This window comes from Anguilla anguilla, chromosome 3 (assembly GCF_013347855.1).
Source record: "Anguilla anguilla isolate fAngAng1 chromosome 3, fAngAng1.pri, whole genome shotgun sequence".
Classification (NCBI taxonomy): Eukaryota; Metazoa; Chordata; class Actinopteri; order Anguilliformes; family Anguillidae; genus Anguilla; species Anguilla anguilla.
In genome coordinates this window covers 64,425,677-64,449,089 of record NC_049203.1, presented here as the reverse complement: position 1 = coordinate 64,449,089, position 23,413 = coordinate 64,425,677, and the positions used below count along the sequence as shown (strand labels likewise).

The 23,413-nt window shown below is 46.8% G+C and overlaps 1 protein-coding gene across 5 annotated transcripts in view; it reads right to left on the bottom strand.

The window, feature by feature from the left end:
* The window catches only part of si:zfos-2326c3.2 (mitogen-activated protein kinase kinase kinase kinase 4), a 62,886-nt gene that overhangs the window by 37,334 nt on the left and 2,139 nt on the right, over positions 1 to 23,413 (bottom strand). For all 5 annotated transcript variants that reach the window (XM_035409645.1, XM_035409646.1, XM_035409647.1 and 2 more), the window contains exons 3-9: positions 8,060 to 8,116; positions 4,628 to 4,753; positions 3,538 to 3,648; positions 2,561 to 2,651; positions 2,209 to 2,339; positions 1,531 to 1,585; positions 299 to 377 (exon numbers count right to left, since the gene is read on the bottom strand). In XM_035409645.1, the coding sequence (XP_035265536.1) occupies positions 299 to 377; positions 1,531 to 1,585; positions 2,209 to 2,339; positions 2,561 to 2,651; positions 3,538 to 3,648; positions 4,628 to 4,753; positions 8,060 to 8,116 (650 nt within the window). The remainder of the gene's footprint in view (positions 1 to 298; positions 378 to 1,530; positions 1,586 to 2,208; positions 2,340 to 2,560; positions 2,652 to 3,537; positions 3,649 to 4,627; positions 4,754 to 8,059; positions 8,117 to 23,413) is intronic.

The following is a 23,413-nucleotide window of genomic DNA, read 5'->3' as shown; positions in this document are numbered from 1 at the left end:
CAAACCCCTACAGTGTCTGCTCACAGTGCACTTGAAATGAATAATTGTCTCTGTTGGCAACCGCTCGAAACCTCAACAAATAAAAAACTAAGACTAAACAGAAACAAAAATATTCCAGGATTCCGGAATGTGTCACATGACGGGTTTCGGAGCGCCACAATGCGGCCCCTTGTGCCCGCTCCTCTGCAGAGGCAGCGCTCGCTATGCCAAGCGGGACAAAATTCTCCCATCATCCCCTGTGCTCTGGGCAGTGTGTGTGATGGTGGGGGGCACGGGGCCCGGAGGGAGACCGTCTTACCACTTCTTTGATTTGAGCTTGGGGGAGGGGTTCCGTGGGATGAGGAAGAGGGCTCTCATGGGATGCATGTCGCACAGAGCTGAGGGAACACAGACACGGGACGGGACGGAGGGGGGGGGGGGGGGGGGGGGGTTATGAACGGAGCCATTGTGGGCGGATCACATGGAGGGAAGGGCCAAGCCGCCGCCGCCGCCGCCCGCGTGGTAATGACACAGTCACACTCATCCCCCCCCCCCTTCCACACCCAATTCCCCCCCCCCCCCACCCCCCCGCGGTGCGCGCCTCGTGGTCTCCTGCCATCACCGCTCGCTCGCTTCCCCCCCCCCCCCCCCCCCGCCCCTCCTCCTTCCTTTTCCCTCCGTCTCCTCCAGCCCTCCCTCCTCTAAGCTACACGGTGACATCATCAGGCTTGGCAGGACGCACCGAGCGGTCATGAGGTTCTCGTTTTCCCGTCCGCATTTAAACCAGAGATTCCCACTCCTCCGAGAGATGAAACGCAAGTGCCGCTGGGAGGGCCCTGACTCGCCCTCCGCTCTTCATGCATTAACTTCACTCTCTCAGTCAGCTTGCTAACATACATTCATCTGCAGGCCTGCAGGCCTGGGAGCTGGACAGCTGGAAACGTGGAAACAGCTGGAAAACTGATAATACGCTTATTTAAAAAAATATATATATATAGATGTAAAGAACTATATATTTCATTCCTTAAAAGAAGCACGACTTCAAAGGGCCTAGAATATAAAAGAGAACATGAGTGTATTCCACTGACGGTGCAGAGCAGTGTTGGACAGGGACTGACTGAAGACTCCAGCTGAGTCAATACCAGCTATCCATGACAGCCTGAATGAGGCCATCCATTAAACAAATAAATAAGCCAGAGAGGACTGAATAAAAGATAGGAAATTTTGCTAAAAAAGCCCCAAGATCTCCATTAAACAACTAAAATCTGTTTGTCCTAAATGAGTCCCTCTGCTTTTTTTAATGTGACCTTGCGACCCTGAATGTAGAAATCATATTTCCATATGTCATATTTCCAGCAGGGAACGAATACAACCATTCTAAACACAGGGTATTGTGACTGTTAGCTTTGATAAAAGGGTTAATTAAAAAAATTCCAATTTCTGATTTAGCAGCGTTAGTCATCAATTTGTTGTTCCCCATAGCACAGAAATGTAATGGGTATGTGTGCTGGAACATGAGGAGGAGCTATTCATAGAAAAAAAAAAACTTACGTGGAGCACCTTCAGCCATCTCCAGTGCAGTGATTCCCAAAGACCACAGGTCACTCTACAAGAGAGAGGCAGGCGGTCAGGACACCACAAAGAGAGAGAGAGACAGAGAGAGAGAGAGCGAGAGAGAGAGAGAGAGAGACAGAGAGAGAGAGACAGCTTGGAAATCCACAAGCAAGCACGAGGCTCCATTTTCAAACATGTCCTCTGGCCAAGACGCAAGGATGAGCAAACACGGCAATCCAAATATGAGATGTTCCAAAACACATAAACGGGGTGGAGAACGGGGTGGAAATGTTTTTTTCTTTTTTTTTCAGAAAAGCAGCCAGGCTGCCTAAGCAAACTTCCAGGGGGGGGGGGGGGGGGGGGGGGGGGGGGCAACCTTGGCGTTGGTCAGTACTGCTCATGTTACTGATCCTCTGGACACAGACCTGCTTCCACCTTTTCAACAGTCACACACACACACACACACACACACCTGAACGCTGGAGCAGGTACAGACATTCACTGATTGGTCACTGATCTGTAAGAAGGTCATTAAGCTATCCCCTGAAAATACTCTACTCCTGTAGAATCAATGATAAATTATCACCATTTCCAAACAGTGAAGGTTTAGGTTTTTTTTTTTTTTACATTTTTTTAAAACTTTTTCTTGAACACATGGACACATATGCGGCTCACCCTGTAGTCGTATGTGGAGTCTGGGTTCTCATCGCAGGCGATGACTTCCGGCGCCATCCAGTAGGGGGTGCCGATGAAGGTGTTCCTCCTCCCAATGGTCTTGTCCAGCTGGGCGCTCACCCCGAAATCCACTGTCGGGACGGCAAACACAGGACGGGACATCTTAAAAACCTCCCCGTGCCCGGTTAGACACATGACCCTTGGGAAGGTCAGTGTAGAAGGTCATAGGGTGTTGATTCCAGCAGTTACTCTCAGGGGATGCAAGATTGAATGTAAACATTCAAAATGGCGGATCACCGCTCAGCCCTCTAAAGCGTGTGTGTGAGACATCAGCGCAGAGACTGACACCCACCCAGTTTCACCTCGGCGTTCTCGGTCAGCAGCACGTTCTGTCCCTTGATGTCGCGGTGAATGACGTGGTGAGAATGGAGGTGCGACAGGCCCTGAGCGAAGACACAGAGCATTAGGGAGAGGGAACGGGCAGGCAAAGACACAAATACACACACACACACACAAATGAACACACACACACACACACACACACACACACACACACAAAAAGTATAAACACACACACATACACACACACACACATGCACACACACACACACACACACACACAGACACAGAAAAAATGCACACGCACACATACACACACACACAAAAAATGCACCTGCACACACATACAAACACACAGCCACATTAACACACACACACAAACACACATACACATACACATGCACACACACACACATAAAAATGTGCATGCACGCACGCGCGCACACACACACACACACAAACACAAACACACCCCCCGGCGCATGCCTTTGGTCCGTAAGAACTAGAAGGCACTACCTGCTGAGTGCTGACACAGCTACAGGATGTGTACAAAGCTATAAGAGCTACACAAACAAACCGAGGAAGCAGTTTATTTTTCTGCCCCGGGAAAGACTCGAAGCTAAACCTGAGTTTATTACACAAATGATTAAGACTCCGTCAGGGCTGCGCGGGCAAGGCTCCAGGCCTCAGCTGCTAACGCTAACACCACAGAGAAATCAAACCACTTTAGGCGGTCAGGCGGAGGGGGGGGGAACGGCGGGATACTTCAGAGGGATAGCGAAGGCTCTGGTGCGCGGGCGGGCGGGCGTGCAGGCGGGCAAGGGGACGGGTGAGGGGACGGACGGGCAAGGGGACGGGCAAGAAGATGGGCGAGGGGGTGGGCGAGGGGACAAGCGAGGGGGCGGATGACGGGGGCGGGCGAGGGAGCGAATGAGGGGGCGGATGAGGGGGCGGGCGAGGGGACGGGCAGGCGGGGGGACGAGCACTCACTCGGAGGACCTCTCTGCAGATGTAGGCGATCCAGTCCTCCTTCAGGCAGTTCCCTTTGGTCTTCTTCACCAGGTCGGTGACGGAGCCAGCCCCGCAGTACTCCATCACCAGCTGCATTACATTACATTACATTACATTACATTACATTACAGGCATTTAGCAGACGCTCTTATCCAGAGCATTACATTACATTACATTACGGGAATTTAGCAGACGCTCTTATCCACAGCGACTTACACAACTTTTTTTTTTTACATAGCATTTTACATTGTATCCATTTTACACAGCTGGATACGTACTGAAGCAGTGCAGGTTAAGCACCTTGCTCAAGGGTACAACGGCAGTGTCCTGCCCAGGCAATTGACCCTAAAACCTTTCAGTTACTGCGCTACACTGCCGCCCACAGGACACGGGGGCAGAGGAAAGGGCTCAGACGGCCACCGGACACGCATGGCTTTGCCAAAATGCACTCACCAGCACGCCCAGCCTGCCACATTTAACTCTGGAGGCATAAACTAACTAGCAGGCCTTTAAGCCTGTCTTTACTATGCACACTGACAGCTGCTTCAAATAAGTTACTCGATGCAAAGTATTAATATTTTGAACAGATAAATGCATGGAAATGTATACCCGGAAAACAGAGATTCCCAACCCCATTCCTGGATCTATTGTCCTGTAGGTTTTCATTTCAACCCTAATTTGGCACACCTGACTCTATTAATAAGTAGCTCAGCAAGTTCTCTAGCAGTTGAATGAGGAGTGATTTTTTAGTGTTGGAGTGAAAACCTACAGGAAGGTAGATCTACAGGAACAGGGTTGGGCAGCCCTGCTCTAGCTGTTGAATGAGATGTGCTTTGTTAGGGTTGGAGTGAAAACCTACAGGGTGGTAGATCTACAGGAACAGGGTTGGGAACCATATTTTCCAAGAAAAAAAATCTGACCATGGACAGAGATGAGTACTGTGCTTAAACCTAACCTGGGATATGAACAAACAGTGCTGTGACCACTCCATTAACACATTAGCAGTACTCTGCCCGCAGAATTACTGCAACGACAGACACAGTGACATTGCCACAGGTTTCCTGCTCACCCAGAGCTGATCGTCATGGCCTGCTGGAGTCTTCTTCACGAAGGCACCATAATACGTGGCTATGTTCCGGTGATGGGAGTGCGTCTTCAGCATGTTAATCTCCAACTTAATCTCATCTTCTTCCTCCTTAAAAAAAACATGAAAAAAAAAAAAAACATGAAAGATGAAATGCAGACCAGGATGTTAAAATAAAAAAGCGAAGAACATAAAAACAGTTTGAAGAGAAAAAAATATTAGAAAACCTGATGCTTAAAGTCGATGGTTCCTCTGTGTTGAAAGTGTTTTGATAAGTAGAACAGAAAGTAATTATGATATTAAAGAGACTAGAGAAGAAAAAGAGGCTACTCATAATTTTGCCTCTATGTCAACATGGACCAGGACACTCTCTTCTGGGTCAAAACTGGCAAAAGAAAGTTGGCTATAGATTGCCTTGAACTCCAGTTGACACTGAAGCAAAGTTGTAGATTTTATTTAGCTTTTTGAACGCCATAATTATCCAAAAATAATCAGAGTATCCGAGAACGGTATATGATTCTGTGGTATACAATACAGCGGTCATAGTTTGTTTTTTCTCTGACCAGAGTGCTTTTCAAGGGTGCATTTCCAAATGCCTGTTGGCATGTACCCAGGCCTGTGGCCTTCAAAGCCATCGTATATGTCAGGTCTAAAGCACACCTACCTGTACCTTAGCGGGACACTGGAGAGCTGTGCATCCGTTTTAACCCTTCAAGGCGTGAGGTCACAAATGTGATTAGAATGTTAATCTTAACTGAACATCCTAATGCTGATGCAACAATCACTACTGGTGACTGAAGGCAGTGGAGTTCTCGAACACTGACTTCAATATAAAAAATAAAAACATTCCAAATAACCTACTCTTCAAAGGGTTAGGCTGTTGAGCAGCTCAGTTATCAGGTTCACCCAAACCCAAGCTTCTGCCAGTGCACATGACTCACTATGGCAGTGATGCACAGTAATCCCGGGTTCAGCCAGTTCCAGTTATAGAGGATTATTCAGTATAAAAGTATAAAGGTTCCTTTCTGAAAGCTTGTGTTTTGTACGCTCTGTGGGGCACCGAGGATATGGCACTTGATTTGTTTCTTCCTCAACGGCTTTGCTTTGATTTATATTTGAGGAAAAGAAAAGAGGTAAACACTGGGCTGGGTATTAAGGGTCTGAGCAACGAGGAAGCAGCCCTAACGGGAGAGAGACACTGTCAGGAAGGCAATGGACACGTGTCTCACCGCGTTCTCATCTTTCCCAGCTGTGAACCCTCGCCATCCTGCCGCCTGGATCGAACATGTCCACAGTCCCCGCATAACAGCACCGCAATTTGAGTAAAATGCTTAAACACTTCCAAGTGATCAATCTCTACTAGTCCTAATGCAAGCTCGGAACAGTTTTTATGCCCTGCGTTCTAATGGTCGTTTAATGGGAGTCCCTTTTGTTAAATAAAACACTTTTTCCCACCACATTGTATTAGTGCTAACATATGGCTCTTTGTCGAATCCTGATAATATTTCAAGTTTTTATGAATGGAAAGGGTGATTTCTTACCATTTAACGCTTGCCTGCTCAAGCTCCTTATTGATAATCAGGAGCTTGATAGAGCATTATTGCCTACACTCCTTCTGGTTTAATATCTCAGCTTCTACTGTATTATGATTATTTTTTAAGTTACTTGGCATGGTGTTACATTACATAAATATATACTGTTTTGTTACGGTATGTAAGCGAGCATAGACCAGTTCAGGAACACATATATGGATGTTTGAAAGGGAATGTCTTTCTGTGCACTTATTCATTCTGGTCAAGTCAACAGTGCGTTTGGGAGGATCGCAGTTTAAAGCACGGCTCTTCAGCCCGTTGCTCTAATAGCATCCAAAAAACACAGGCCATAAAAGCGCGGAGAACAATGGCTCAGATTCAGCTCCTCACGAACTCCCGGTGACCTCTGACCCGGGGCGAGACAGCGGCCAAAAAGTGAACCCCGCGGTGACCGGACTGACCCCAGCGCGTCCCGCTGCGAGGACCTTTTACTTTTTGTCCAGGAGGGCAAGAACGCGTGTGAAGCACGCCTTCCTCTCCCTTTCCAAATCAAACCGGGGGGGTATGGGGGGGGGAATGACATTCCTGTTCGGAGACGCCAAGCCTGACGTTCTGAAACAGGACAAGCTCACTGTTCCCCAGAGGGGGAGCAGCGAGTGACCCAGCCACGTCTGGGTCTGGGGAGACGGCATAGGGAGGGAGGGAGGTAGGGGTGGTGGTGGGTGCAGTGGAGAGGGAGTGAGGGGGGCAGGGGAATGGGTCGAACGTGCGGTTGAAGGGATCTGTCAGTACAGAGGAAACGAGGGCCCGGAGCAGCGGCAATTCACTTCTACAGGAAATCTCCCGCTATTATCGCAGGGGGCAGATAGACAATACTAGACGGACAGGAAGTGGGGAAAGATGTCGGCGAGCTGAGAACAGAGAGAGAAAGAGAGAGAGAGAGAGAGAGAGAGAGAGAGACAGATCTTTGTCGAAGCCGCCACAACAGCGGACTCATCTGCACTGCAGCATTCTCCAGAAAGCCAGCTTTAAAAAAAAAAAAAACTCCCCCCTTCAACCCGAGGCAGCCTTTAAACCATTAGGCGACTTCCAGGAGTCTAATATCACCCCCGCGCACCCGCAGATATACAGTTTAATAATTTGGAGTTGAACCCGAGCCACGGCATTATCGAATAATGAATGTTTTTTTATGTTTCCTTTTCAAAATGCATTGTATTGATTCCTGGCGTACCCTTTTCCCCCCACAGTTCTCAGAAATAACTTTGTTTTGCAGGTACTCTATATGAGAGAGCGAGCGAGCCTAAGACTCCCCTGCAGATAGTTATGAAGTTTATCTCGCTGCAACACGCCAAATCCCAGGTTGAAATGTGCCTCCAAGCAAAATCAAACGTAATTAAGTTTTTTTTTTTGTTGTTGACAGCGTTCTCTGTTTGGGCGCAATAACACTGTTCTTTGTTCTTGTAGGAGACCCAATAAGCCTATATTCATCTCATTGCTGGGCCCAGCTGACTGCACCCGGGGGGTGGGTGGGAGGGTGGGGGGGGGGGCGGTTTGAAGGGGGTGATTGAACTTTCACTGAGCAAACACAGAAAACCTCCCACGATTTCCTCCATCGAAATCGGCAGGGGCTCGAGATCATCTGCATTTTCCACCACACCTCTGCCGGCAAGCAACTGTTTCAGTTTTCAGTTTGTTTGCGGGGAGGCGAGAGTGGGTGGGGTTGGGCGGGGGGGGGGATGTTGTGGTTGCTCAAACAGCATGCCGGGCCTTCGTCTTCCACCCTGTGGTTTTAGGGGTTACGCACCCCGGTCGAACGTTCCTCCTGCAAGGCACGTGTTCGGCGCGACAAAACAGATGAGGAACAAGCGAAAACGAGCAGGCTCACCTCTGTCACGTCCATGACCTTGATGGCAGCCAGCTGTCCCGTCTTGACATGTCTCCCCTGCAGAAGCACAAGGACATTTCAGCCAACGGCCGCCAGCGACACCGCGGACCACCGAAGGTCTTTTTTAGAAGCGCCACATGCAATGCTTTGTGGGTCTAATTTTCCACACAGTATCCAGCCTCTCAAAGCTTTATTATTTGAATAATCACGCCATTTATGTGATGTGATTCAACACAACTTTCTTCTGGAACCACTGAGTCGGAAAAAAAACCCCCCAGTAAACTGGCTTATTTACAGAACAATAAATTTGTGCTTTACTGTGTAAAATGAAAACCAGACATTTAATTTTATGACATTTCAACGGCTTAAAAAAACTGTAGCACTAAAAAAAATCATGGCATACGCACATTGAGAAAGAATCATTTTATAATCAAAGAACCAAAACATTTCAATCAGTATATGAATATCAAAAGGAACCCAACATTGCGAAGTGACAGCTTGCAAATTATGATAACAGTAACCATATACAACAGGAACTTCCTTCCCATAGGGCGAGAATGCAGGAGATGGTGGCACTGACATATCCTGTCAAGCACAACAGATTGAAACAATGGCAATAAATGCTGAATGCCTTTGTGATTCCCCAGCACTTTCTTTCAATAACCTTTAACACATCCTACGCAGCCACGGCAGCCAAAAGGAATCTGCGTTTTTTTCAGCGAGCCCACAGCCAGAGAAGTGCAGGTGTGGCGCAAAAAGAAAAAGGGAAACTCGTTTCTAAACTTCTCCTAAACAGCCCACTTTCATTTCTGCGAGCAGAAAAAAAAAAACTAAACAAAAAAAAACCCAAAAAGAAAACACGCGCACGTGGAAGACAGACAAAGCCGGCCGGGAGCAGTGAAGTGCTTCGCTTCAAAAAAAAAATTGAAAAATGTTGTACGTGTCAAGAGCCACGGAAGAGAAAGAGAGAGGAAGGAAGGTACGGGGGGGGGGGGAGGGGGGGGGGCTTTTTAAAAAGCGACTGTGCGAGTAAAAAAAAAGCGTACAGGAGAAATGAAAACACGACGGCAGAACTGATGGAGCAGCCGACGCATCTTACCGCACCGGGTCCTCCGTTATTATTTTTTGGTTTTTTTTTTTTCGCGAAATTGTCACGTCCACGCGCAGAAACAGGGAGACTCGATCGCTCCCAACTGCGCAATTTAAGACTTCACCTCCGGTCGGAAATCCAACAACTTCGCCTGGGATTGTGCTGGCTGCACACCCCTGACCACACTGGATAATCACAAACGGCAAACAGACTGCTGGGGGGGAAGGGGGGGGGATCCTTAAACACTCATTTTTTTCCCACTTCCCTGAGAAATGTGTCTTACGACATCTAGGCCTACATTTCACCTGGGATTTGAGTTTATCATAGGAAGAATATTCCTACAGCGGGTATCCACCTGGTTCCTGATCTCGCTTCGACTCCATTTATATTACCCACCTTGCAGACTGTGATTGTAAAATGTGAACTGAGAAAACTGTGGTCAGTTTCCATCCGCACACTCACACTGGTTCCAGTTCATGGCCCAGGCTGTCAACGGACATCATTATTACACGATATTTATTTGGCAGATGCTTTTATCCAGAGCGACGTACAATAAGCGAATACCAAAGGTCATTGGAACAACTACAAAAACACAGGTCCGAAAAAGTACAATACTCATTATGCAGCAGTTATCCATAGCCACAAACACATTAAGTCCAGTTCACACAGTAAGTGTAGGCTAGGTCAGAAAGTTATGGTCAGTCAAACTAGGAGGCATGACAACAAGCTACAACATGAAGATAAGGATACAAAGTGCAATATAAGTGCTATATTGGAGGTGCATGGAATACGGAAGTGGTACAGGAAGTACACGTGTAACATGAAGGTGCTACAGGAACAAAGGGGAAGGATGCAAGTGATAAGAGAGCGCCCAGATTTGAAGTGCCCTGCAGAGTGGTGATAGTTAGTCCAGGTACAGTCTGAAGAGACGCATCTTCAGACCAGGGCGGATTATGATACTGTAACTGATTTTCTCAGTTATCCACAAAGTGGTTACTTCATTAAGATCATGCTGTCTCGAGAATCACAAAGCTAAAGCATTTACAAGTACTGGTCGGTTCAGCAGTGACAGAGACTGGTTTCGCTGTCAAAATAAAAAGTTTAAATTTTTTTTTTTTTAAATACACATTAAAAAACTGAATGCACTGCACTGGAAGGCTAAGCGGAATTATGAGAAAACCAATTTACCTTCTTGAGAAAACAGAGTGTTGCAAAGCCGATATGAAGAAGAAAAAAAAATTTCAACATGACAAACATTTCCTAAAATGTTAGTCAATATCCTATTTCCAAATCAAGGACATAAATATAATTACTCAGGCTTAGCAATCGCGTAATCGATAGGGAGCACTTGGATTCCTCACAGAAGCCGATAGTGCCCTTGTAGACTACATAGCCAGGAGGCAGCCGGCATCCATGGGAAGTCGCGGTGCTCTGGTCTGTGGCAGATTGATGTTGCCTGCCATAGTTTACCATTATTTTGTAAATGAATTCGAAATTTTGACAGGAGCCATATATTTACGTTACTTAGCCAGTGAAGTGAGGGTAATGACTGTGCCATTATTCTTCTTATGACAAATAATACTAAAAAAAAGGGGAGGGCAAAAAAATGCTGTTCGCTCCTATTTCTGCACAATTTTATTTATTTTATTTATTTTTGTGTGCAGACTCATATTAACAACCAAATAACAGCAACAGCTGAAGACGATGCTTGCAAACACGATCTTGGAACTTCTTCAAAGAGGAATGGTTATGGTTTCCGCCTGTTACACACACACCCGATACATACTACGCGCGACATATCGTAGACTTACGTGACCTCGAAATTCGGAACCCACACCTGTAACGTATTTCCCTGAAATGGAAAACGGACTTCTGCACGGAGACTTCCCAGTCTAAATTAAAATCATTCAGAAGGCCATAAACGGTGAATGAAAGAACAGTACCGGAAACCCTTCCTGCCCACTTCATCTGTGCGAGCATGCATGCATTTTTTTTTCTCCTCTGGTTGTCGTACTACATTGCATCGCCTGTATACTTAGTACTTGGTATGCTGAGATTTGGGAGTAGTCATGCTCAATAGAACTCAGGAATATTGCTTAATCTATTGCGCTGAAAAGCTCATTCTCAGAAACATTGCCCAATCTTGTGATGTAAAAGTGCACTTTCACACATTTGTGTTTAGCTTGCAGAAGGCTCTGTACTACCAGCTCCCAAGCCCCAGCCCCAGCCACCCCCACCCCTTCTTCCTCACATTTTTGGAATAACCAATCGCACCATGTCCTATGACATCCTCGCCCAATCAGGGACCTCCATAGCCGAGGGTGTGCTCTCTTTAAACACACCCTGCTGTGTCCAGCCACAGCAAAGGCGCAAGCCAGTTAACGACAGACTCGACCCAGGCAATAGCCCAGGCTATAGGACTTGGACTGCACTCAGTTCAGAATGCTTTTTCACAGGCTCTGAGCTGAGCCAATCAGGAGCAAGGCCTAGACTCAAGGCTTGTTAATGGGAGGGAAAGAAGCCAGAATGCTGGGGGGGGGGGGGGGGCTGATGGTATGGAACCTTTCAAGAGCACCTCAAGACTGTTCATGGAAAAGATCATAATTTATCGCTTACGCTTATAGTTTTCATGAATGTCCCAATTTGAACTTAAAATGAAAAATTTTGGATCTCTGGAAAAGTCAAGAAGTACCGCAAGTGTGTAGTCGCATGCACCAACAACACACAAACTGTGCACACCAACATAATAATGATATGACCTTCTGCTTAAATAAACAATTTAAGGATCATATACTAAGATATTAATAAATTCATGAATTGATAATTATATTATTACACATTATATTTATGGCCAAAGAAACAGAAATCTGCTGTGAGAGCTTTTATATATAAATATTAATTTATATTTTACATTTACAAAATATAATATGAATACTGTTTTAAAATTATGTTAAAAAAAATGTAAAAAACTATTTTTGTAAAAACTGATAATGGAAACAAAGACAGAACCCCCACATCGTAGAGGCGAGGAGGCTGCAGGAGTCGTTGTTTTTTTCCTGAAGCCATTAAGAACGGCCAGCGCAGGTCAGCGGCCTAGCGACCCCCGCCTCTCCTTTCCTGCTAGCGGAGATCCGTCAGTGTCTGTCAGGGGTCAGAGGTCAAGGGCCGAGAGCGAATGACGAGGCAGCCGCCGTCCGTCTCTCGAGCGGTGTTGGGGTGGGGGTGTAGGGTTGGGGGTGAATGGGGTGGCAGAAGCAGGAGACGAAAGATTGGGAAACCCACGTCCTATCACCACCGTACATCTGCTCTTCAGGACAGCACAGACTGTATCTTTCTCTGGTAGTGCGTTCCACTACTTGTTCACATTCCCTTGCATTGTACAGCAAGTGCTGTGTTAAAACTGTGTTAACTTTTAAATACACAGCATAAACTTAATTAAGCATGAGGTGCATCAGGCTAAATTAAAAAGCAAGCTGAATGGAGAGCTCTAAGATGACGCAGCAGATGTAAGAACGACCTCTGGACAAGAAAAAGCAGTTGCGTGCTGACACGCTCGAGCCCAATGTAGATTTCCAGGGCGATCTTGGCATTTCCTGTTGCTGCTAGGCCGTGAAAGTTTTTAAACAGGGAGATCTCGAGAGCGACCCCCGACTCTCGGCTGTGTACAACGCAGACCTGGCCGCTCCGCTCCGCTCCGCTCCACGCAGAGTAAGCATATTTCAGTTGTGCTCAGGGCTGGGTTTAATTAGGAACTATGGCTGCACACAAGTGGGGGGGGAGAGGTGGAGGGCGGGGCACGGGCGTGATCGCAAAGCTAGGAAAATGACACAAGACGGGAATGACACGTGGAAAGCAAGCTAGTACAACAGCCCGATTAAAATGCCTGGGGAGAAGCATATTCAACACTTCTCCCAAATGTTTGAACTTTCTTCTTCAAAGAGATACTGGTAAAGAAACTCAAAAATTGTCGTTTAGTGGAACTTGGTGAATTGGCAGCCCTTCCAGTTGCTTTTGAATTTGTTATCACAGGTAGTTACTTTGGCTAAAGAAGGCGGCCGCAGATTTAATTAGATTTCATGAAAGAGATGACGGGCACCATTGTACAGCACAATAGGCTGTATCTGATTTTATGCAGATGGGACTTTTACGCAGTGTAATGAGAGGAGGAAAAGAAAAGATTAGGCCTATCTGATGCATTTAAACAGCAGACGTGTTGATGGCGGGCTTCTGAAATTATGCCACACGTGAAAGACTGCAAATAAATAAGGATCCGTCCATCCATCACCTATACCCACTTATTCTTGGCCAGGGTCACGGGAGGTGCAGGAACCTATCCCAGCATGCACTGGGCAAGAGGCAGGAATAGGCACCCTGGACAGGTCACCAGTCCATCACAGGGCACACACACCATTCACTCACACACTCACACCTAGGGGCAATTTCGACCTAACCTAACCTGCATGCCTTTGGGCTGCGGGAGAAAATCAGAGTAACTGGAGGAAACCCAACGGAAGCACGAGGAGAACATGCAAACTCCACAGAGAACAGGCCGGGATTCGAACAAAGGACCCTCTTGCTGTGGGGTAACAGTGCTACCCGCTGCACCACCATGTTAAATTTTGGAGACTGTGGAGACTGAGGAGTGAACAGCTCCCAAAGCACCTCTGGTAGGGAACCGGTACAGCGCAGGACCTACCTATACCTGCACTGCTCTTGTCCTGAAGAAGCCTGATCTGATGAACATCGAATTTAACACCGAAAAGATTACCTCCCCCCCACCCCCCCCCCCGCCTCCCCCCTTCTCAGCCACTGAGGAAGACTTGGCAGCAGCGCAGAGTGCAGAAACAGGCCGGGAACCAAAAGCCTATAAGTTTAGCACACTTTATTGCAATCGCTGTGCGCAGGGCATGCGACCAAGTTCTCAGAAAGCCCCAAGATGATTAAGCGGCTTTGTGACTATTGTAAATTTTTGTTTTTGGAAAACTAAAAACATTCATCGATATTTTATGATATTTTGTATTACATGCATAAGTACTACCTCACCTCTATATATATATAGATATATGAATAATTTTCCCCCGCAAGCTGTTTTGGAAAAAGCCTAACACATTATCTGCTCTCACTGAAGAGAACCTCATTCAAGCTGGCAGTAATTCATAGCCACTGACACACTTTCGCAACACAAAGCTGTTCCTGCTTTTATGCAGGCGATGTAAGAATGGGAATAGGCAAAAACTCATTTCTTAATAGAGGAACAGAAACAAATCTGAGGCAGTCAAGAGACTCCGGGGGATGATTTGGGGAATCTGGAAGCGTTTGATGTTTGACAGTAAGTAGGGGCCTACGCAAGAGGCTGCATCCTTATGTTATCCATCCAACCGTGATCCCCGAATAACAGGACGAAATCCCGGATTTCACGTGCGGTTTGTCGACCCCAACGCAGTTTACACGGGTCTTTGTTGAGGAACGCACGCACAAACTGTCACAGGTGCGTAGGCTCCAGTGGATATATGAGCCTAAAAGATAGAGAGGAAGAGAGAGAGAAAGAGAGAGACAGAGAGAGGAAAAAGAGAGAGAGAGAGAGAGACGAAACGAAAGTCCGGTTTCCTCCTATTGTCTGCACGAAGCGAGGTTTTAGGAAAACCAGACGCTTTGCTACACAAAAGCAAAGGCCAAAGCAACTCTTGGCCTAGAATGTTAGAAAGTGTCTAATATTTAGTAACGCTAGTAACATTAATCCTGGTTTAGCGAGCATTTACATCCAATTCTGCACAATACTTTAAGGCAGGGGTGGGGAACCCATGGGCCGGAAGTTCCCCACCCCTGCTTTAAGGAAAAAGCTAAAATGCTAATACTATGGCAGGGGAAGATACAATTCAATTTGAGAACAGCATTGCATGTTTCTCTAGATAGTTGTACATCAGACCGCTGATGTAATATTGCGGAAATACGATGTATCATGGTTTTCAAAGATCAGTACGCATCTTTTCACGAAGCACACCATGAGCACAGTGTACTTTTGTTGGTGTTAAGAAAAAGCACAGCACAAGTGTGTAGTACGCATGATCGAAAAAAATCCATTAACAAACAAGAGCGTGGGGTGAGGTGGGGTTAAAGTTGCCATGGAGCGCATTCCTAGAAACGATCAAAGACAGGGAAGAGAAGAAAGCCAACTGTCCCCCATTGAGTGTGAAGCTTCGCCTCCAGAGCCCCCCCCCCATCCACCCCCCCAGCAGTGCTCCCGCAGGCCGCCCCATTTGAAACACCCCCAAATCTGTTAATAAATCTCATTCCAGTTTAAACAATGTGACAAACCAGTAAGGCCCCCCCCCCCTCCACCAGACCAAAAAACCGAGATGCGTGCGAGAGTCTCACTTCAAGGGGAAAAAAAAGAGATGTGTGGGTTGGTACTACAACCGCTGCAGTGTTTCTTCGCGGGGGGGGGGGGTTCCATAGCCCCCCCCCCACAAGTTCCAGAAATGTAAGCGCTGAGGACAGCTTTATGATTTCACTGTCAGAACCCCTCCCACCCCTATAACTCCCACTTTCTCTCAGGACTAATAAAAGGGTATGGGTAATATCCGATCTGTCAATTGGTGAGATCTTATATCTGCAGGGCCCCATCAGTGCGCCATTGTTTTTGTTTATGTTATGAGTCTCTCTGGTGATAGAAGTCCATCCCTCACCGTTCTTCCTGTTTTCCCCCCTTGTCATTTAATACAATGCCCTTCAGAGAGAGGGGCTTCACGCCACAGTGAGGGAATTTCGAGGAAATCCCCTTCTGACCGAAATATCCTTGGCAGCAAGAGCCCAACCACCTCCTTCTGGGGGGTCTAGAGGTTATCGTACCCCACCACAGTTCCTACACCAGGGGCAACGGGTGCGCGGTCGCCTTCCTCCCCAAAACGTTTTTTCGACAAAATTTTTTTTTTTAATCCACATTTCAACACCCGGGCCCCTTGAAAGCCACCCTGACGGTGAGGGGAGGATGGGGGAGGGTCGGGGGGGGGGGGGTTGTGTGACGTCACCAGGTTTTTTGGCAGAGTCCCCAGTTGTTTGAACAGCCAGGGCAGGAAACGTGTGTTGAGAAAGCAGCTTCCTCCACAGAGGCCACGTGCTAGCCTCTTCCACGTCTCAGGACAATGGTGTTTTCACAACACCGAGCCTCAATGCGGCTCTCAGATGCGGTTGCCAAACAGCCGCCAAGCGGCCTGCCGTCTTCGAAGGCTGCGCAGGCGGGTCACCGTCGATTTGCGCTGACGCGCTCGTCTTGTGTGTAAAGGATGACATCGCAACGCAAGGGGACAGGGAAGTGTCCGTTTCGAAAGAGGAGAAGTCCGCTGATGTCATCACCGTGCTTCAAAAGAGCATCTGCATGGTGACTCAAGCCTGCAATCTCACTCGTTGCCCTAATGTCAGCGATCCCACGATGAAACCCTTGAGAAAACTATCAGCTGTAGTGCTGCTCCTCCATTGTCTGTAAGGAGTGTCAAAAACCGTCCATTCACTTTACTTCAGGGCTGCCCAACCCTGTTCCTGGAGATGTACCATCCTGCAGGTTTTCAGTTCAACCATAATTTGGCACACTTGATTCTAGCTGTTGTGTGCTCTGTTAGGGTTGAAGTGAAAACCTACAGGATGGTAGATCTTCAGGAACAGGGTTGGGAAGCCCTGCTCTAGTTGTTGAATGAGGTGTGCTTTGTTAGGGTTTGGGTGAAAACCTACAGGATGGTAGATCTCCAGGAACAGCAATGGGAAGCCCTGCTTTACTTTATAACACAGACACAGAATTACAACTTATTCAGCGGTCAAGGGGAACCTATATTTGTTCATTTAGTGCATAAATCCAGGAGATGTTGTCAGGTAGACATTTACCAAACTCACAGGAAGCTGTTGGGTAGCTCATCCTGTTAAGACTGTCAGTCGTTCCCTTGAAGTTTCCCAGCAACAGCTAGGCATGAAGTGTACTATTGTGACACCAGTGACTAAATGGCACATCCGATGGACTGCTGTGAAGCAGCATGCCCGGCATTGCTCAAATCTGAGGGGAACGGGTGCCTGTCTGCACTCTCCCAAGTACTTTCTTTGGAAAGCAGGACGGGACAGCGATAAGATGAGCCAACAAATTCGGCTGGACATTCAAAGCGGGTGAAAAAGAGACAAAAATCTAAGGAAAATTTTGCAGAAAACATCTAACCCTGTAAAGGTCATTCCATTGCTCGACGCTTGGCGAGAACCCAGGAAAAGCATTCGACAAACTTGAAATTTTGCCAGGCCAGATGCGTCAAGCTCTAATTCGATTTGCATGTCAAGGTCACAATAAGGCCAAGAAAAAAAGACACCTATGCATCTTATAGCTGGACTGCGCCTGAGATCTGGCAACCACAGTATCTGGCAACCAGTGAAATCAACGTGCAGTAAACATTTTTACATTCCTCACACAGATGACATCATGAGAAAGGGTCGGCGTTTTTTGTGGATGGTATATTTCTTTATTTGCTGAGCTGCTGCACTGACATTCATTCACATACATTTCAGTTCCTCCTGTTCCATTCCCTTTGCATATTTCATTGTTGTTTCTCACAACGCTGAGAAACCTAGCCTGATATCCCTTTCCTGGTACAAAATATCCAGAAAAGGCCCCAATGAGACTCAACATAGCCCACTAAAGAGGAGCTCGCAACCATAAAACGCCGTGAAACTCAAAACCTCAGGACATTTTGGACTTCCAACATGTCTCTTATATCACGGGACCAGACCACAATTCACATGACTCCCCCTCCACTAGCCCCCCCCCCCCCCCAATGCCTTCCATCAGTGTAGGCATCTTCCTTCAGTCCCCCACCCCCCACCCCCTTCCAGATGTCTCAGAGGGGTGTGTCAGGGGTGCCGGCTACAAAAGGGGCCCTCCAGAGGAACAGCTCGAGGGTCAAACGTGTTTATAATGAGTCCAACACTAACAATCCAGCCATTCCCCCCCCCCCTCCCCAGACAAGCCTGCTACAGTGGAGGCCGCCCCGCTGCGGACAGCTCTCTGCTTCACGGCCCCCGGCAGTGTGGAGACGCCCGGGCTTCCTCCGCCACGGATGGGCCTCGCAGAGGAACTCGCTCGTCCCCCTCTTTCACCCCTTCCAGAAAGGATGGCGACACCGTCCCGGGACCAGACGCAAAGATCCCCTCTGAGCCGCGTGACAACTCCGGCGACGGCCAATATGAAACAATCTTTTCAAAAAAAAAAAAAAAGAGTCGGAGAGATGACCTCCCCAGGGTCCCTCGCGTCCTAACAATGAGACCAAAAACAATATCTGGAACAAAACCGGACGGGGACTCAAAAATAGCCCCACGAGTGCATTAAGAGTCGGAGACAATGGCCCGGCGGTGTTGCCAAGTCGGGTTTTCCCGAACGGGATTTTCACGAGAAGGCCTTGCGCACCATGGGCAGATTTGCATGAAAACGATTGCCTCGTGTCACCCCGACATTACGAGCAAAATTTCCACAGCCCTGTTTGAAGCAAACCAGAGAGACACCGCTGACTTCCGCTGTCACCACACCCAACAGCGCTGATGCTTGAAGAACGAAAAAAAAAAAGGCCAGGGCGAACCACATTTACAGGTTTGATAACCAACTGCAACGTGGAACCAGCAGCTGTCTGAAGCAGCTTCCTGTTATTCAAAATTTGCAGTCATCACAAAATGGGTAGAACTCTGCACCCCTTTAGCGGTTATAAGGAAAGGCCCCCAGCACCCACCATTCACACAGTGGTACCCCTTGGCTTTTGGTGTCAACTAATGGACTGCATTTATATAGCGCTTTTATCCAAAGCGTTTTACAATTGATGCCTCGCATTCGCCAGAGCAGTTAGGGGTTAGGTGTCTTGCTCAAGGACACTTCGACACGCCCAGGGCGGGGTTTGAAACCGCAACCCTCCGACTGCCAGACAATCGGTCTTCCCTCCTGAGCTATGTCGCCCCTACTCAACTCTTTTGCTATACTGCACTTGGGCTGGATCGGAGCCATTTCTCAAAATAATTAAAGACAGAGCAATGTGTAAGTGAAACTAGTTTTTCCTCAATAGAAGAGATGCCATTAAAAAAAATGGTAGCTTTGAGAGAAAAAGGTGGAGGGATATGACTTGGTGCACAGGGATATATAAAATCTATCTCTGGACTTCTCCTTTGATCCGCAAACAAGTAGTGTAGCGTGGGAGCCACAGTCAGCAGTCTCTGGCACACAGACTAGAAGAGGGCCAGTTCTCAATGAAACAGAACTAAAGACCTGTGATGCAATTAATTTTTTTAAAAAAGGACTTTGTTCATCCAGCAAAATCTTCCATAACTTCTTGAGAGGGCCTTCAGAACAAATTCAAGGCCTTTCTGTTAGCTGGGACAGGCTCCATGTCACGGTGCACGCGTGGCCTTTGAGCTGAACTGAAGCAGATCTCGGAGGAAAACATATCGAGTGGAATTACTGCGAGCGAACGGAACTCCGGTCAAAAGACCAGCGTGAACATTCTACAATGACAGGATCATTTTTTCCAGTTTAGCGGAGCTCTGAATGGATGTGAAAAGGGTAACAGTGGCACTGTCCACATCTATGATCGGGGAAAGCTGATATCCAACTACTTGTGACAAGTCCTTTCAGAGAGAGCGAGCTTCACACAGCAGCAGGGGCTGCTGAAGATGTATCGCTGATCAGACATGAAGCATGACACAATAACATCAGGTTTTGGCAACTTGAAATCGCATTGGGTTCGTCGCTGCTTCATCCTTCAGGCACTGACTGTCTCTGCTCCCACGCTAGCAGACACGTGCATGTCGTTCTTGTTTTTGGCAGTTCTGCTTTTCTGAAGACCAGAAATACAACGCTGCCGCTGTCGCCAGGTACCCACGGAACTGACGATGACATCACAGATCTTTATCCTTTTGACTAAAAAAAAAAACACGCACCACATAAAGTTGATGATGCACAAAGAAAAAACCGGCTCCGTAAAATTAGGAATCTTTTAAAAAAAATATTTTCCTTCTTTCACAAAAATTGAAGTTGTTCTCGTTAAGAAAAACAAAGTCTGCGAAAAGGCAAAACCGCAAGCACCAGCTGTCTGTGACACATCAACTCAGCCTTGTGACCGCTTTGAAGGTAGCCATAAGCGAAAGTGTGCTTCTTTTAACCAGAAAAGTCCCAGCTGAGACAAAACGTTCTCACAACAATGCCGCCATGTAGTGACAATGTGATAGCATTCCCAAAACATTCCAGTTTCGTGTTAGCTAGGCTCATCTGTAAGGGTCAGAGTGCATGCCTACAACAGCTCACATCTGGGCATGGGCACTGAAGTCATTCCCATAGTACGGGCCTAAGCCTTGGACTGAACAGCACGTGGCTCTTTAAGAGCACAATTATATTTTTCCCTTTTCTTCACAGGCAAATGCTGAACTGATCTGCCCTCGAGTATGTAACGGGGAGAAACAGATACCACTAATAAGTTAACGGAGAAATGCACTGCAGTCACAATTTGGGATGACACAGAACACACAGCAATGCAAAACTTGGCTCAGGGCAGCCAGGCAAATCTGATGTTTCTCTGCTCACGGTTCACTTTCTGAATTTCCTAATTGCCGTGTGCTATGGATTCAGCATGGCACAAAAAAAGCTGAGTTGATAAAGAAGTTCTGCAATAAAATCACAAGGGGGCAGATTATTAAAAGGAAGCACTCTCACTGAAAGGCAACTCATTCCCACTGTAGATGTTTTCTGTAAGGACAGAGGAGGCAATTTTTTCAAATCAATACACAGCAAGAGAAAGCGTAATCCCTGCAATAGTACGCTTTCAGTCTTGGCATCCTGGTAGTGGAAGGGGGAAAAAAAAGAAAACTACTGAACTTTGTGAGCGACACATGCCCAGAATGCACAGTTTAAAACAACAGGATTTCCTCCACACTGTGACCCTTAGGCATTTACTAAAAGTCAGTATTAAGTGAATGTCTCTGATACATGACTAAACACACCCAGGCTTTCTTCAGCACTTGGCTAAGAATAATATACCACCTCATTCAGTAAAGATCACATCTAATGATGACGAGGGTTTGAAAATCAACTGCCATTTTTTTTTAAATTTTTGTTTTACTATGATGGCCTAACTGTTCTTAGGCTTAGCTTAATTAGGGCCCAATGAGAAACTGCTCTGTGCTTCGTCCTTATATTTAAATAACAAGCCTAACTCGCTTAAAGCTGTTGAATGAATCCGGGACATTATTCACAGTATTTAATCCAGCACAACAAGCTGTTTGGTGGCTTGCCTGGGTAAAGATCTGGTACCTAGTGCTGTGGCGAATCGTGATCTGGTATTGGCTGATGCCCTTAGCAACTGAGGCAGGCAGCCCCCACAGACTGGTTCCTGATTGGATGTGCCATCGGCCAGGGAGTGGCGGTCTTAGTCAGCAAGTTCATTGCTCAGAAATGACTTCCCTTGTCATGCCAACTGCACTCTCGGAAAAAAAAAACACTCTTTGGCTTGACTCCATCGGGGAACCTTTTCAGTTCTTTATGGAACCTTCTATATTAGGCGTGAAAAGTGTGAAAGCTCCCAGATCGAACCATTTTGCCCGATAAAGAACCCCTGAACAAGGCTGGGTTCTGCTATGGAGGCACAGAGGAGCCTTGTTGAACCCTTTCTCCTGAGCATGTGATAAAATTGAGTTTCATGCAATAAAACTGGTGGACGGTGGACGACAGAGTTAAAAAAAAAATAGATGTTTGGCACCAGGCGCTTTGGGCAAGATGTGTACTAGTCTGGGCCTGATAAAGAACATTGAAGTGATGGAACGAGTGAGGGGACAGAAGGCTTTAAAATGGTTTAAAAAAAAAAAAAAACACTGAACACAGTAATATGCATCCAGAGCACATCCTCAAATAATCTATGTCCCCCTGGTGTAAAACTCACTATTGAACTCTGGCGACAAGAAAGAGTGGCCCTGCTTACACTTCGGCAAGAAGAGGCAACTTTAAGGAAAGCAATTTGTTTTTGATGATTAAATGGCTTTTCCCCGGATCTGTAGAGAAGCCACCTCTGGACCGATTCCATCTGCCCGCTAAAGATATATTCACTATTCTGACAATTGAGCTCATGCGGAAGTTCAATCAAAACCAAACTGTAAACACACACTTTTCTTTTTTCCCCCATAGACGCTCACCTCAGAACACCTAGTTTTCTCCTGTACACGGAGCGCTGCTTTGAAAATTCACCGGCAGAGAGGCTTTGAAAGTTTTAAAAATGCCCCCAAAAAAAATTGATTTTGGGGGCCAAAATGTACAGTACACATCGATTATTCAGCATTGATTTTGCAAGCAGGGAGCTTGATAATCAACACTGGCTGCTCCAAAGCCTGTACCTGCATGCGTGGTACTCTGCCACCTCTTAAAATTTTCAAAAACTCTTGCGCTGTGATTTACATAAGACTTTCTCAGGCACTGATTCCTTTCCCGATTGCTAAATTCTACTCCAGGAATGAAGAAGAAAGTGTACATCCTGTTTCAGAGATAAGGGACTCTACATCGATGAACAATTTCTTTCTTGGTTAGGCACCACTTAAATGGTACTGTCCACTGTACACAAAGCACCACACACATACAATATACAACCGAACGGCACTATTCACATCGTTTGTAAGCCGCCACATCTTTCTACGTACTTCTTCGACAAATCAGCCTCCTGTACAGAGTGAATATGCAATACTGCACACGTGTCCGTCCACTTCTATATTAAACTCCCCGCTGAAGAGGAGTGTGAGCTATTGTTCTGCCCTGAGATTATGTTCCTGTTCATACGTGACCCTGGGGAAGTGGGGAACGAGGGAAGGGGAAAAGGAAGTCATGTTGCTGCTGCTGAGGCCTGGGTCTGGTACTGATAAAAAATTATGGAATTACACCCTTTTCAGTCCACAGAGAGAGAGAGAGAGAGAGAGAGAGAGAGAGAGAGAGAGAGAGAGAGAGAGAGAGAGAGAGAGAGAGAGAGAGAGAGAGAGAGAGAGAGAGAGAGAGAGAGAGAGAGAGAGAGAGAGAGAGAGAGAGAGAGAGAGAGAGAAAACTCTCCTCTGTCACAGAAAAAAAAAAGGATTACAATTTAATTTGTCAGCAAAAAAATAAAAATCCTGGAAAAGTCCAGAGAGTTTAAAAATGGTCCATTTTGATGTTACATACAGCACTGTGAAAACACCGCGAGTTTTGGGCCAAGGGATAAACACTTCAGTCCCAGAGAGCATGTCATGCA